The sequence below is a fragment of the Rhinopithecus bieti genome, unplaced genomic scaffold (genome assembly GCF_001698545.2).
Source record: "Rhinopithecus bieti isolate Rb0 unplaced genomic scaffold, ASM169854v2 scaffold_54685, whole genome shotgun sequence".
Taxonomy (NCBI): domain Eukaryota; kingdom Metazoa; phylum Chordata; class Mammalia; order Primates; family Cercopithecidae; genus Rhinopithecus; species Rhinopithecus bieti.
Window position 1 is genome coordinate 292,255 of NW_016821510.1, and position 15,822 is coordinate 308,076.

General features: G+C 40.3%; 1 protein-coding gene across 2 annotated transcripts; it reads right to left on the reverse strand.

The window, feature by feature from the left end:
- Positions 1-2,088: 2,088 nt before the first annotated feature.
- LOC108520841 (salivary glue protein Sgs-3-like) lies at positions 2,089-5,466 on the reverse strand. 2 transcript variants are annotated; one of them, XM_017860387.1, is made up of 4 exons: positions 5,273-5,466; positions 4,297-4,332; positions 3,343-3,746; positions 2,089-2,203 (listed from the first exon to the last, which is right to left on the reverse strand). In XM_017860387.1, the coding sequence occupies exons 1-3, from the start codon at positions 5,334-5,336 to the stop codon at positions 3,346-3,348; spliced, it is 501 nt and encodes a 166-aa protein (XP_017715876.1). In that variant the 5' UTR covers positions 5,337-5,466; the 3' UTR covers positions 2,089-2,203; positions 3,343-3,345. The 2 variants fall into 2 exon arrangements, with proteins under 2 accessions (XP_017715876.1, XP_017715875.1); XM_017860386.1 differs by having other exon boundaries at positions 3,343-3,807.
- Positions 5,467-15,822: the final 10,356 nt, after the last annotated feature.

Sequence of the window (15,822 nt, forward strand, 5' to 3'; positions counted from 1 at the left end):
CAATTAAAAATGCAGAAATCACCCATCTTCTGTGTCGCTCACACTGGGAGCTGGAGGCTAGAGCTGTTCCTGTTCAGCCATCTTGGTGCCCAATCTCAAGTAAAATAATTTTTAAACGACCAAGGTGGATAACTGACTGTTCGGAAATAAATAGAACTATTTGGTGTAAACTGCAGATGAGGCTTGCTTAGATGGGCTGACAGAGATGAAAGTGATGAAACTGGTTGCAGCAGGAAATTATTTTGAAGCTTGAACATCACAATGATAACAAAGCTTATTTGACTAGATATAATGTGATGTAAGGGGAAAACAGAAGAGTCAAGAATAAATCCTTGTTTGATTAATTAGATGAATACTTTACCAAGACCAAATAGAGTTGGAAGAGGAGTAAATTTGTAGTTCTAGGAGGGAAGAGGCAGAGGTAGGAGAAACCCAAGGAGAGAGCTGGAGGTTCCTGGAAAGACTGATAGAGTGTTCCCAAAAGAACGGTAAACTGCCAAGGGGTCACAGGAGATGCAGAACTGAGAATTGATTCCTGAAATGAGTGGAATGGAGGCAGTAGACCACCCTGACAGACTTGGAGTGGAAAGAACAAAAGCATCTTTAATGTGTGTTTAAAAAAAATGGAAGTGAGGGGATTGGGAAAGAATCACATACATATGTTTCAAGAACTTTTGCAATAAAAATGGCAGACAAATAATATGGTAGGAAAGAAGCACTAAGAGTCGTAGGAGACCTCTGTAGAAATGGGTGATGTTTCAGCAGGCTTTTGCTGATTGAAGTAATCCCATAGAGCATAGGATGTAAGAATCAGGAGACAAAGGGGTCACGTGCAGAAGCAAAATCCTTAATTGCGTAATGTGGTTCAGTATCAAGAGGGAAGGTAAGAGATAGAAGTAGGGAGGCTTCACCTAAGATAATAGGAGAGAAGCCAGAGAACTGTGATTGAACTGAATGTGGTTACTCAACTTGGTGGTGCACACAGCGAGATCCTTCTATTCTGATTTTTCTGAACTTCTTAGTGAATTATCTGAGGCTATCAGAGGGCACAGGAGCAGTTTTCTAATATTGAACCTTCCTTGCTTGAGAAGCAGACATGCCGATATCTGCAAGGTTTTTGGTGTGTATGTTACCTCATTAATCTCCATACTCTAAGGTAGCTGTTATGATTCTTCTCATTTTAGATGAGGAAATTCAAGCTCTGAGAGACCAAGTAGCTTTTTAAGAGTCCAGAGCTAGCAAGAAAAAGATTTATGTCTTAACTAAAATCTGAGAGCTTCCCAATTCTTTGCTCCTTAAAGTCATGCTGCCTCCTTAGTGAAATCCATTCAGGTTTCATTAAAGAAAGGTGAGGAACATAGGGAGGGAGGAAAGTGATCACTGTTAAAATAGGGTAAATGGGATAGAGAGGATTCTGTGGATAAGAAGCATAGAGCCATACTCATTCCCTTGAAACCAAACTCAGTTTCTTAGAAATAATAAGGATTTCTTTTCGCTTATGTGATTTATTTTTCATTTGTTGTGTTTTTGTCCTTAAGATTACTGGAATATCAGTAAACAATCTGAAAATAATTTTAAAATTTCAATTGGTACTATAGAAGTCAGGGAAGGGCCAGGTGTGATGGCTTACGCCTGTAATCCCAAGATATTGGGAGGCTGAGGCAAGCAGATCACCTGAAGTCAGAAGTTCTAGCCTAGCCTGGCCAATAGGGTGAAACCCCATCTCAACTAAAATTACAAAAATTACCCAGGCATGATGGTGGGAACCTGTAATCCCAGCTACTGTGAAAGGTGAGGCAGGAGAATAGCTTCAACCCAGGATATGCAGGTTGTGGTAAGCCAAGATCACACCACTGCACTCCAACCTAGGTGACAGAGCAAGACTCCATCTCAGAAAAAGAAAAAAAAATAGAAGTCAGAGAAGGAGATAAACAGTAAAACATTTTTCATGGCAGCTGGCCAAATTAGGATTAAAGAGAAGGGAAGCTCCCTGGAAGCAACAGAGAGAAGGGGTCCTAGATGTTCTTATAATATGTTTTCGGTCCTCACATTCCACATTCACAAACACTGAGAAAGAGACACCACAATCAGAAATTGCAAGCTGATTATTTTATTGGTATATTGAAGTTAGAGCTATGACCACCTTCTTCCAATATCATGGCATTTGAATCATTTGAATCACTGTCATCTTCTTATTCAGTTTCTGAAACAAACAAACAAGGAAGTTCATAAACCAGACTTGACATGGCAGGAAATGTCTAATTTCTCACTGGTGTTACTGCAGTACAGTACATGAGAGCCCATCTTCTCTCCCCCAACCCTTCTACCCCTGTGATTCCTTCCTGATTTTTTTCTGTGTTCACTCTTTTGATGCCCTTGCACACAATGTGTTCCAAATTGTTGCTTAGAAGATGAAGAAAAAAGATCATCCTTAGGTTGTTATGACTCATTGCTGTTGAATTTGTTCAAGGATATATTTACACAGATGGTAACTGGCACGTATTCTATAATAGTGAGAAGCTGAAACCACCCTCAGTGTCCAGTGACAGGGACTGGTTAAGGAAATCATGGCAAAGCCACACAATGGAGTAGCAAAACCTTGTAAAAGCAAACAGAAAACCACTGAAGAGAGGTATTTAGCTCCATAAACTGATGAGGAAATTTTCAAAAAGTGTATTTTTAAATGACTAACATATATACCTGCATATAAGTTACATTATTAGTGGTATGGGAAAAGAATGCTATATGTCTGTGCACACATAAATATTTCAAAGAGAAGATGCCATAAAGTCAACAGTGGTAGCTTTTTGAAGGAAGGTGGGTAGGATGAGTTATGCCTTTAAAATTAGCTTCATATTTTTCCATTCCATTAGATATCTTTTGTTAGCTTAATCATGTACTTATTGAAAAGGAAGTATCTAAAAAATGAGACACCTTTTAGCTGCTGAATGTTCAGGGACCACTTGGCAGGAATACTGGACTAAAGAGGCTGGTGTGAGGCAGGACTGAGCAAACAGTGCTCAGGTGAAAACTTTAAATGGGAGGTCTCTGAGTTTGTGGACAGAAAACAGCACCAAGAATGAACATGGTACTACTTCCTCATTGCCAGCACAATTTGAGACAGATTATATGGTATGTTGTTTCTCAACATCAGAATTCCTTAAAGAGTTTGTTAGAAATACAAGGTCTTGTTACCCTATTCCAGAGTATCTGGATACAAATCTTTAGAAATGGGTTCCAGGACAATACAATATCAATGGGCTTTTAGTTGATTCATTGGCACAATAAAGTCAGAGAACTGTAGCACTTAGAGCACTTGGTGAACATAAACAGGAATCATACCTGTCATTGAACCTCGATTACTGGGGAGGCTGTCCCTGGGGAGGCCTGGATGGTCTGCCACCTTGAGGAGGTGGAGGTGGTCCCTGGGGCTTTCCAGCAGGAGGTGGTGGAGGCTGCTGGGGATTGCCTCCTGGTGGGGGTGGTCCTTGTGGCTTTCCTGGAGGTGGGGGACCTTGAGGTTTGTTGCCTCCTTGTTGGGGTGATCCTTGTGGCTTTCCACGAGTAGGTGGGGAACCTTGGGACTGGTTGCCTCCTTGTGGGGGTGGTCCGTCTGGCTTTCCTGGACGAGGTGGGGGACCTTGGGACTGGTTGCCTCCTTGTGGGGGTGGTCCGTCTGGCTTTCCTGGATGAGGTGGGGACCTTGGGACTGGTTGCCTCCTTGTGGGGTGGTCCGTCTGGCTTTCCTGGACGAGGTGGGGACCTTGGGACTGGTTGCCTCCTTGTGGGGTGGTCCTTCTGGCTTTCCTGGAGGAGGTGGAGGACACACAGCATTCACTGAATAGCTGCAGCAAATTTTTACTGTAACGCAGCTAAATGGGGAAATGCACAAAAATGAGACCCAGACACTTATTTCTTTGCATTTTCAGTGAAGTAATAAAACTCTGGAGTGGAACGCTGGGAAAGAATGAAGCAGTTGAGGGGATCTCAGTATAAGGAGGAGTCAGAATAAGGACACTGCCCAGTTCTCTGTCATCTCCCAAGTAGGCACTCCTGGCCAGGGGGAAGTCAACCCACTCCTGTTGTCATCTAAGACAAGCATCTCTGCTATTCAATTTGATGGCCCTGCCCATGGTCCCCAAAATCAAGGTTGCATGAAGATTGCCTATGTTATTAGGGGGACTAACATTAATCAATTCCTGAAAGGAAAATGTTGATGAGAAAACACTGGAGAACTGATCAGTTCATGAGCAGAAGAAGATAGTCAAAAGAGATTGAGAATGAATTGGGTTTTACCTGATTTTAGGGAGGGAGATTCTTCCTGGATCACATCTAGAAGAGAAGCACAGGGTGATGGGAAAAGTTACACCTCGAATCTGTCAAGACTCACAAGTGTTCTACGGGGAAAAGGGTCTTCTCACCAGTCCCCATGCCTCCCCTTGGTTAACTCGTCAGCCACCATCTGTGAAGCTGCTGAAAAGGGAGGAAGGTGTAAGGGGAGGCACGGTTGTTATGACACAGAGCAACAACCACGAACTCAACATAGAAGAGCCCCATTTTTTCCTCCCTAGAATCCCTCAAGACTTAATGCTAATTTAGTTTACACAAGCCAGGTACTTCAATGTAATATTTTGGTATTCTTATGCCCTCCATCTCCTATAAATACATTGCTTATGTACACAAGATTTCTCAATTTGGATAACCAGAAGTAATCATTTCAATACAATCTTACCCATACCACTCCCAGCACATTGAAATACTGCATGTAGAGGAGACAAAAATTACAATAATTGGCTCAGATATTTCTATATCTGTAGTTAGGCACAGGCAAGTGTTTTATCCAGTTCTGCCTCCTCTGCAGTATCTCTGATGTGTGTTTATCTCCATCGTTGATGCTGATCCACCAGGTATAGCAAGGCCACCATCATGCCTGTGTACTTACTGAGATCAGTATAGGATGCTCACAGCTGGACTTGCCTGAATCTGCCTTGCATTCTCCACTGCATCCTTCAGAGCACAGTCATATCTCTCTATAAATGCAAATCTTACCTTCCCATTCCCCTGGTACAAATTCTTTATTGGATTTTCATTGTGCATTAAATAAATTAGAAGCCCTTGGTGTGGAATGAGGGCACAACAGGTCTCCTGATCCTGGGCATGAAAACTCCGTGGCCCCATCTGTGTTTTCATTCTCCTCTCTTCCCCATAATTATAATTATTACCTCCTAAGCCCCAAGCAGAGTCACCACATCATCTCCCCCTTCTGTTTTACCTTCACTTAAGCTCCGAGCTGGACTCAAGGCCAGCAGGGCCACTGACAGCAAAATCAGCAGCATCTTGCAGGAGGCTCTGGAGTTGCTCCCAACTCTGTGCTGGCAGAAACATGGCAACTCCCTTTATAAAGAGAAGCAGAACAATGACACCTTTGAGCTCCACACTGAATGGGCCTTGCCACCTCAGAGACTGGGTTCTGCTTTGCTCACTGCAGGTCAGGTGCATCCCTTATTTCTCTCTGGGACTCTAGCCCAGAGGAATGGGTTGGGTTGGAATTTGTTGGTGACTTATTTCTAGAAGGTACAACTATGACTTGAACGAAGGTTTTAAATGAACTAGGTCCAAGCAATCAGCACTGTGTCATAATTGAACTTCAGACATCAGTAGAGTTTCAATCTTTTTGGTAAGACTATTGTCCACTTTCCACTCTGTTATTTATTTCTGGATATGTGTGTGTGGGCATCACACCCAGCAGTGACAATAATCAGTATCTCTGGTCTTTTTATAGCCTATTTCCACCTCTTGTGATGTGTGTACAGATAGTATCACATTTAGCTAAAGTCTTGATGCGATAGAGATGGTTTCTGCCATCTGTGAGATGTGTGAAGACAGCACACTCCTGGGCACACATAGATGACGGAAAGCTGCCCTGCAGCCTTCTCATGCTACAGGTATTGTTCAAGAATCTCTGGATCTCACTCAGCTCGGGCAAGGCTTGTTGTGCAACACAGGAAGGCCAAAATTGTGTATTTTAAAGTATCTTTAGGAGTTAATGCAAAATGGACACGGAAACCATGAGGAAATATCTAGAACTGAGAAAACTGAATATATAGTTTCTTGCAGGAGCCATGCGATATCATGTCGCCAAAACTTACTTCATGCTCTTCACTTTCTCTAGAATATTCTATAAAATTCACCCTCTGCTTCATTTCTTTTAAGAATTGTATTGAATTCCTACCTCTGATAATTAAGTGGCTACAATTCTACATTCAGATAAGGTAATCAGATACGCCCATCAAAGCTTCAATTGCATTGTGTTGGTTTTCTTGGTTTAGTCAGTATTTGTGTTATCTGTTTTCTCAGATTGTTCTTCCACAAGGAGTGTTTTTTTTCCCCCAATATGCTGATATGCATTCCTCCTTACGTTCTTTCTGGTACTTCTTTGTTCATATTTTATTTTCTGAGTCAAGCTCATTATGTGTAATTTTCTTTATGTATCTGACTTTTCCCACCATTAATGTGGTGAGATTTCCTTTATTTAATCTTCTAAGTAATAAGCTATAATACTCACCACTTTTGTTTCATTCTTGTTCGTGTAATTTCACAATAAATGTTGTGTTTCCAAAAAGCCCTATCAGAGATCTGCATTGTTAGCACTTCTTTCAGCTGCTGATTCTTTTAAATCCCTGTTATTTCTAGTAAATCCCTGCTCATCAGTTCATGGAGTATACAGGCTAGTCACTATCAACAGCAGTCATTTACCACTTAGACTTTCTGAGTGTCTTGTGTTCACATTTTGTGCATGACTGGTGTTAATTTAAGGACAGCTTGGTTGGAGGTATGATGGGGGCAGAGAGCGTGTGTGACAGTAAATCCTAAAGACAGGCCTCTTCAGCATTGTGGATGAGTGGATCCTGGGCTGTGCAGATGAGGGTCTGGTCTGGCCTTTCTGAAGAGTTGTGGGTAATAGTAAAGGGAGACTTCCTAATACCAGACACTTTGCTACAGATAACTTGGCCCTTTCAAGGGAACCAGGAAGTTTGCTATTTTCCCTGATAAAAATATAGACATACTTGAAAGGGAAATATATTATTAATTGGCAATTTCTTCTGGCTCTACAGAGAGTGGACCGGTTCTAACTAGTCTTCATGAGTTTTATCTTCGGCAGAAAGTAGTTGCTTGTGCCAGCAAGTCCCACTGTATTATTGAGATTTGTGTCTCTGGTCTCACCAGACACTATTTTCCATAGGAACTGGAGATGAACAATCCTGCCTACATATCCTAAGTTAGACCATCAGGTAGCAAAGGGATGTCAGAGACAAGGAGCAGCAAAGAGACCAGGCTGACATTACGTGATATTGTCACCAACTGAGGTTGCTGCAGGCCTGACACAAAGACTTGTCTTTGGCAGGAGAGTATAGGAAGACTATAGAAATACCCCTAAAAGTCACTCATCTCAGGCCCTTTCCCTGACCTTCTCCAATGTCAGCAGTGAGTAAAGTTTATCAGGAAACATAAATATCAGCTATACACTCACCAGACAAAACAAAAACAGAAGTGATTGAAAGGTGGAAACTGACACTGTCTGTGAGTGAGGGTGGGTGAAAGGGAGAAGCCAGACTGCTGCAGGAGCTTGGGCATCTAGACGTGAGTGGCAACCCTCAGCACTCCACTTGCCTCCATGTTCATATTCTGAGGTCCTGAAGGAACAGTCTGCAGCATATGAAATTTTAGGAAACACAATTCAGCTCTCATAACAGCTCCCATCCTTTCCTAAGTCAAGTGTTCAATGGTTCAAAAATCCTGACTCCCTTCAGGCACTGCCCTTTAGCAAACCGAGTTGCCTCCACTTTCAACACTCATCCCAAACAGAACCACTTGTGTAATCTTTACTAGAAGGTGATAGTTCAGGCCATGATGCTCTCTCCTGAAGGACTTTAATATCCTCAGCTGCTCTTGATAACATTCCTACCAGCACATCCTATATCTCTTCCCCTCACATCAGTCAGGGTGATCTTTGAAAAGTAGGAATTAGATCATAACACTTTTGTGCTTCAAATGCTCTTAGGATTTTCTTCTGCACTTGTGATAAGATCCAAATTTCATGACTCAGCTCTCTCACACCCATACATCTCCCTCTTTTTGAAGACTAGGAAGTTCTGTGAATAGAACTGAAAGCAGAATCTTCTGTGTTCATTGCATAAACCAACCATTCTGATAATACCATTGTGTGTGCGAATTCAGCTTTGCTTTGAATTGTCTAAAACCTCTGGTTACACTGATGTAATGGTCATTTTATATTATATGTTATATGATAATATATCATATATATTATATGATGGTCACCTTTATATTTTTATTCCATGATGATGCTCTCTAAACATGTATTTCACAATTATTTGAGCATATTTATATTCTTTCCATTTATCCTAGCAAAGGCTGATTAAAATAGAAAACATTTCCTTGGCATTTACTGTATGATATTCAATCTTCAGAACCATCATATTAAGGAGTTGTGATTATTACTATTATCTTAATTTTGTAGATGAGGTGACTTAGGTGCGTGCCTAGGTTCATATAAATGTAGTAAGTGGAATGGAAGGCAGAGTTCTTGCCTACTGTGCTCTACTGGTTACTTGCTCTTCATTCATTCATTCCTTTACAAGAAAGTGAAAGGAAATGAGATTCAGGGAATGAAAACAAGTTTCCCTTAGAATATTTTCAAGGTTAATTTTCCTGAGACTTTAATAGCTGAGGTGAGAAAAAATTTATTTTCCTGAGTAAACATGTTTGTTTGAAATCATAATCATATTTAAAACATCTTCTAGTATTCTGCTTTACCCTTTGGATTTGTATAAAGACACTCAGAGGAATTAATTCCTTTTTTTTCTAATTACAAAACCCTGTCAGTGTAGATCCTGTATGTACTTCCTTAATCCATGCTACATGCATTTTTCTTGGGTGGCACATTAGCACTGTCAAAATTTGTGTATGCCCTTTTAAACTGACTAAATTTGATCCTTCTAATCACAATGGATCTAACATTCTAGAAATCCAAGAGGGAGTCTGGTCAGAGAGATGTCTAAGAAAGGATAAATTGTACACCACTTACACAGCTTTCATCTTCTGCATGAAGATATCGCCTGTGTTCTGGCCCCAGAGCTGGTGTCCCACCCTCAGTGATTGGGGCCGTAGAAGACATTGGTCATCAGCCTAAGGTCAAGTGTCTGTAGCCTCAGCTCACCACTGTTATCACAATGTCAGTGTATTCTTCACCTTTCAGTTATACTTCCTATCAGTTCACAGAGAAGTACAATCACAATTTATCTCGTAAGAAATACAAAGCAATGTATATCACCCTCATATTTTTCTGATGATGTACCAACTCGGTAAGCTGATACATTTAAAAGAGGAATTTAGTTAAAGTGATTAATCAATGACTCATTTATTAAACAGATACACCTGTACTTATATCTTATAAAAGATATTGTCTCTTCTGCTTGAGAATCACAAATTATTATTGTATTTCATTGATATTGAAATCCACATGTTTGTATATTTATCATCTTGAAAATTGGGATGTGTGGTACATTGTGTTTTATTTTATTTTATTTATTTCTTTATTTTTTGAGATAGATTCTTGCTCCGTTACCCAGGCTGGAGTGCAGTGGTGTGATCTCGGCTCACTGCAAGCTCCACCTCCCGGGTTCACGCATTCTTCTGCCTCAGCCTCCCAAGTAGCTGGGAGTACAGGCACCTGCCACCACACCTGGCCAAGTTTTTATAGTTTTAGTAGAGACTGGGTTTAACCATGTTAGCCAGGATGGTCTTGATCTCCTGACCTCATGATCTGCCCACCTCGTCCTCCCAAAGTGCTAGGAGCATTGTGTTTTTAAAGTTGATCACGACAGAATCTCTCATCTAATGTTTTCTTCTTACAATGGTACCTTGACATCTTCTCTTGAAGGGGTGAGGTCTGTTTTTACCCCCTTGAGCTTGGGTAGAACTTACGGCCATGACAAATAGATTACATCAGAAGTGATACTGTGTGACTTTTGAGTCTAGATCATAGAAATGCCTTGCAAGTCCAAATTGTTCTTTATGGAACCTGCCACATGCCATGAGGAAGTCCATGCTGTGAGACAGAGATAGAACATTCATTTAAAAAATGATTGGATACAAAATTGTCTCTAAAAAATATTCAGTAACCAAGTTTGTTTCAGTGACCCAACTGCTATCTGTATCATATATTATATTTCCACACATGTGTGACTACATAGCTAAAGATTTACGGATTATTCCTTTCTACCTTGCATAGTGATGTTTCAGATGCCTTAGTTCTTCTAGTACTTACAACAGCATTTTGAGGACTTTTTGCATTTCTGTTCACTTTTCAAAGGTAGAAATAAAATCTTAATGTGAGTGAGTGACTTTCCCTAAGACATACACTTCATAGGGAACAGCATAAGACAATGCATGGAAAGAGAGAGAGAGAAATGAGAGAATGACCTTATTCATGAGAACAATATAAAACACCTAGGACCAAATAGCAAGAAATGCACGGGGTCAGGTGAAGAAAAATGACCAAACTTTGATGCAGAATATGCACTAAAATGTATATACATGTAAATTTCTGCACAAGAAAACGTAATGTTCAAATAGGACTAATTTTCCAGGTGTCCTCCTGAAAATTGCACCACGGTCCCCTGTTCATGTCTGATTTCACCTTTGCTGATTCACAAACTCTGTTATTTTTCTATTTGTCAGTCCAATTCCACAGTTTTGTTTGCATTTATTGTTTATTGTCATCTCTTCTTTCATTCTCTTCATCCTTGGGTATTACTTTCCTCTGTGCTTCTTTATTGTAATTTTTTGGGACATTGGGAAAGAGCAGAAATCAGTCCATGTGTTCAATGCACTGGGCCTTCCAATACTGTTAATATAGAGACAAATTCCTTATCACAATTTATAGCAGGTTCTACAGATGATCATTTTGTTTACGTCTCTTTCTGTTTAAGTGTATTCAAGTGACTTTACAAGACAGACTGCTATTACCTGTGTTCCTAATTTTATCAGAAGAATCTGCCGCTGTCTCTTCTTCCCTGGCTGCATTAAATGTAACAGGACCATGAGTTGGTAATCACACGCATGTTTTTTACAACGTTATTGAGTAAACATCTAGCAACAATTTTAAATGATGAATACATTTTTATACTCTAATAGTCTAACAAATATAATTTTAATAACAAATGTATGTTGTTTCAAGTCTATTACTTATCCATCTTTAGAACTGCCAAAGCAAATCTCTCCATATTATAAAAAAATCTTTTGTGCCTTTTAGTAAACAGACATAGAAACAGAAGTTTATGACATGATACATAAAGAGTTTCAATTTATCTTACATTTTTACTAACCCTATTTTTTTTTTAAAAATTTTTTTTTTTTTTTTCTTTTTTTTTTTTTTAAATTTTTTTTTTTTTTTTTTTTTTTTTTTTTTTTTTTTTTTTTTTTTTTTTTTTTTTTTTTTTGAGACGGAGTCTCGCTCTGTCGCCCAGGCTGCAGTGCAGTGGCCGTATCTCAGCTCACTGCAAGCTCCGCCTCCTGGGTTCACGCCATTCTCCTGCCTCAGCCTCCCGAGTAGCTGGGACTACAGGCGCCCGCCTCGTCGCCCGGCTAGTTTTTTGTATTTTTAAGTAGAGACAGGGTTTCACTGTATTAGCCAGGATGGTCTCGATCTCCTGACCTCGTGATCCGCCCGTCTCGGCCTCCCAAGGTGCTGGGATTACAGGCTTGAGCCACCGCGCCCGGCCTGCAATTTCTTGATTGAAACTTGCCTTTGTAATTTGTATTGAGCAATTAAACACTTATTTAAATAGGCATCCTAAAAACGTTGACATATGGCTTTTGTCAGATTGGAATGATCTACAAGGGCTTCTGAAGCTTGAACTTTGGGGTCCTTCATGTGCACAGGCCCTTTCCAAGACCCTGTTTAGAGTGAACAGAATAAAAAGAGATTTAAAAGCTTCATGAACTAGCAGTGGTCTTCTTTATGCCACCTCCTTTACTCAAGCCTTTATGTGTTTTTCTGTATTCCACTTACCCATGGGGATCATAACATTTCAAGACCATCTCCTCCCTAAAACAAATTCCAATCGTTTGAAGCTTATCTGAATTTTTTTTCTGAAAAGAAGACTTGGGAATACCTATAGAAGCAAGTTTCTAAATAATCTGATTCTTATGTCTACGAATAATGGCTACCTTCCAGCACTGTTATAAATGTACTGTGGGATTGCAGATTGCACATGGAGGAATCTAAAGAATGTACTTTAGTGGTGACTGAGGGCCTATTTAAACGAGATATGGCTTTAGATTCTTGCTTTTCCACTAGTTTTTCCTCTGTAGAACATAATCCTTGCAGAATGGCGCCTTCCCCTAGTATTTGTAGTGTCTCTACCTCTAAGCATGGAAGGAATGGTCAGTGTTAGCAATGTGTTCTTTCCTTTACAACTCAAGGCAGGGTAAGGAAAATTCTCATGCTTGACAGTAAAAGCAAGGGCAACTTCACGGCCCTAATCCATTTGGGCATTTCTGCTGGTGTCCTGGACCCATCTGTCTCCACACTTGTGTATCCAGAGATGGTTCTGACTGTGGCAATGACCAACACATGGAGGTTCTTTGATTTTTAGTAGGAAGAGTCATTTCCCCAGAGGTTTTCTCTTTAAATGAAGACATTCCTTCCCGGATTTCTAGGACATTTCACTGTTGTTTATTCTGAAGAGTCCATGACTGTAACGCCATGTAAGGCCATAGATTTTTGTATTCTTTCTTTATTCCAGCTCTTTGGTTTTCCTTGGGAGGGATTCTACGACAGACTTACTAAGTGAGACTCTGGAACTCTTCCCCCATTTTGTACCCTTCTCACCTAGGCACCATGTTTGCTCAGTTGAGTCCACTCTTGGGGAGAAGAGAGAATATGGTGGTAGCTCATGAGGAGAGGTCCAGTTTGCAGCCACAGTCTAAGACTCAACTGAATAAACACCTGAATTTTAAGTTTCCCCAAAGTTGTGCAACAGCTTTAGGGGATCTTTAACCATTTTCCTCCTGTTACCTTTTGAATGCAGCAGAAACAAAAAGTGTTACATGGGAAGTTTGTTTCAGTTGTACCACCTGGTACTCCGTTTACAATCATTTCCCAATCCTACTTGTTAATGAGCTATATAAAAGGAGATTTATTGACCACTTGTCATACATTTTGGTCAACATGCCAGCTATTGATATGTATTTTTTACATTATTAACTGAAGAAAAATGGATGCCTTTTACAAATGTTATAAGACTACAAAACAAAAATAAATCCAAAGGAACCAAATTAGGCTTGTAATCTAGAAGCCTAATAATTTCCCATCAGAACTGTCATATAATTACCCTGTTTGATAAGAGAAATGAGCAGAAACAACGTTGTGGTGAAGGACTGTGCTGAAGCTTTCGCAGGGATTCATCTACTAAAGCTTTAGCTTTCTCAGAATATTCTCGGAATAAGCAGATATTGTCGTTCTCCAGAAAGTCAACCGGCAAAATGACTTGAGCTTTCCAATAAACTCTTGCCATGGCCTTTGTGCTCTCCTCATCCACTTTTGTTTTGAATGGACTTTTCAACTTGTTGGTAGCCATTGCTTTGATTGTATTTGTTTTCTGAGATTTACTGGTAAAGTCACTTGTTATCTTCTGTTATAATTCATTGAAGAAATGCTTATGGTCTTCATTGCTCATGTTGAAATTTTTAAGGAAAGTCCTCATCCACTTTTGTTTTGACTGGACTTTTCCACCTCTTGGTAGCCATTGTTTTGACTGTATTTGTTGTCTGGATTTTGCTGGTGAAATCCCGTGTTATCTCCTGTTATAACTCATTAAAGAAATGTTTACAGTCCTCATTGCTCATATTTAAATTTTTAGGGAAAGTTCTGCTCTTGTCTGTACTTGATCTTGGTGACACAGATTGGGCATCCATTAAGTGAAAAGTTTGCTAAACTTTAATCATTCAGTTAGAATCACGTAAACTGAACCAACTGAAAAGTCTGCAGTGTTGGCTATTGTGTGTGCTGCTAATCGTCACACATCTTCTCTTAGGGTATCAAGAAGATGAATGCATACCTTGCAATATGATGTAGATCATCTGTCACTGTAGGCTTTAGGTTCAACATTGCTTCATTCCTTCTTGAAATGAGGAGCTCCTCATTGAATTTGTGAACTGCTGCCTTCTTCAACCAGTGTCAACTTACCATGTGCCAAGTAGGACAACTTTTTTGGACACCATCAGTGATTTCACCTTCTTCCACCCAAGCTTCACCATAAATCTGATGTTTCTACTCTAATTTAGGAGAGTAAATTAGAGTAGTAAATTTAGTAGAGAGCAACCATGTTGCTCTTCTAGAGGCTCTTTTGAAACAGCTACCTTATTTTTCTTGATGCCTCAAACTAGCTCCTATTTAGACATGTTATAGAAGATACTCTAATTTCATTTTGGTGCCAAAAAATGTGGAATCCATTCATGGTATTTCTTTTTCTTTTCTTTTCTTTTCTTTTTTTTTTTTTTTTTTTTTTGGAGATGGAATCTCCATCTGTCACCCAGGCTGGAGTGCAATGGTGTGGTCTCAGCTCACTCTGCCTCCCAGGTTCACGCCATTCTCCTGCATCAACTGCTGGAGTAGCTGGGGCTATGGACGCCTGCCACTACCCCCGGCTAATTTTTTGTATTTTTAGTACAGACGGAGTTTCAAGGGTGGTCTTGATCTCCTGACCTCATGATCCACCGGCCTCGGCCTCCCAAAGTGCTGGGATTACAGGCGTGAGCCATCGTGCCTGGCCCATTCATTGTATTTCTTAATAGAATATACATTTTCCATCAACATTTTAAGAACCTGCTGCATAGAGGAAGGCATCCTAACACAGTAAGGTCTACTAGAGGTAACTTAGACTTTTCCAGCTGACTAGGCAGATTGGTTTCTTGTTTTTCTTTTAGCATAAATAGGAATGTTTTCTGAAGATGGGACATAATACCAGTGGCAAAATATTCTCCAGCTACGTGGAAAGTGTAACATTTGTAACTGAGATTCACATGCTTCAAGAGACAGAGTGCTTGGACCTAGTGGGTGTTCTGATGTTATTGAATGATTTTCTCTGGTTTCACCAAACATTATTTGGAAAGAGAAGCTGGCAATGAGCTGTCTGGCCTAGGCACCTTATGGTGGCCTGTCAGCTAGGGGAGAAACCCAAGAGAGTAGAAGCAGAGAGGGGAGTGCCATGCAGATGTGCCTCCTTGTGGGAGTCACTGGGGAAGCTGCAATCCTGGTTAGAGGCAGGCTACTCCTCGTCTGCTGAGTACAGGAAGACAGGAGGTGATGCTTCCAAATATCACTCAGCTCATGCCCTATTCCTGACCTTCTCCTATGTCAGAAATGCGTGAAAGAGATTAGCATATCAGGAAGGAGTAAATATCAGGTATCAAGCTACCAGAGACAACCAAAAGAGAGGTTACCAAAGAGCTGAAGGAGACAGTGTCACTTAGGGTGAGGTCAAAGCAAGGAGCAGGACTGCAGCAGGAATTTAGGCACTTATCCATGACTCAAGGACCTTAGCAATCCACTTGCAATTTAAAATAAATGTAAACTTACCATGTTTCAAGCAAGACTCTTGATTTCTACTTCCTAAAACCTGCTGTCTCCTGAATTTCTTCATTATAACTGTCACAACAAAATATCACAGACTAGGTATTCTTCAACAACAGAAATTACTTTTTGACACTTCTGGATGCTCAAGTTCCACGAGGAAG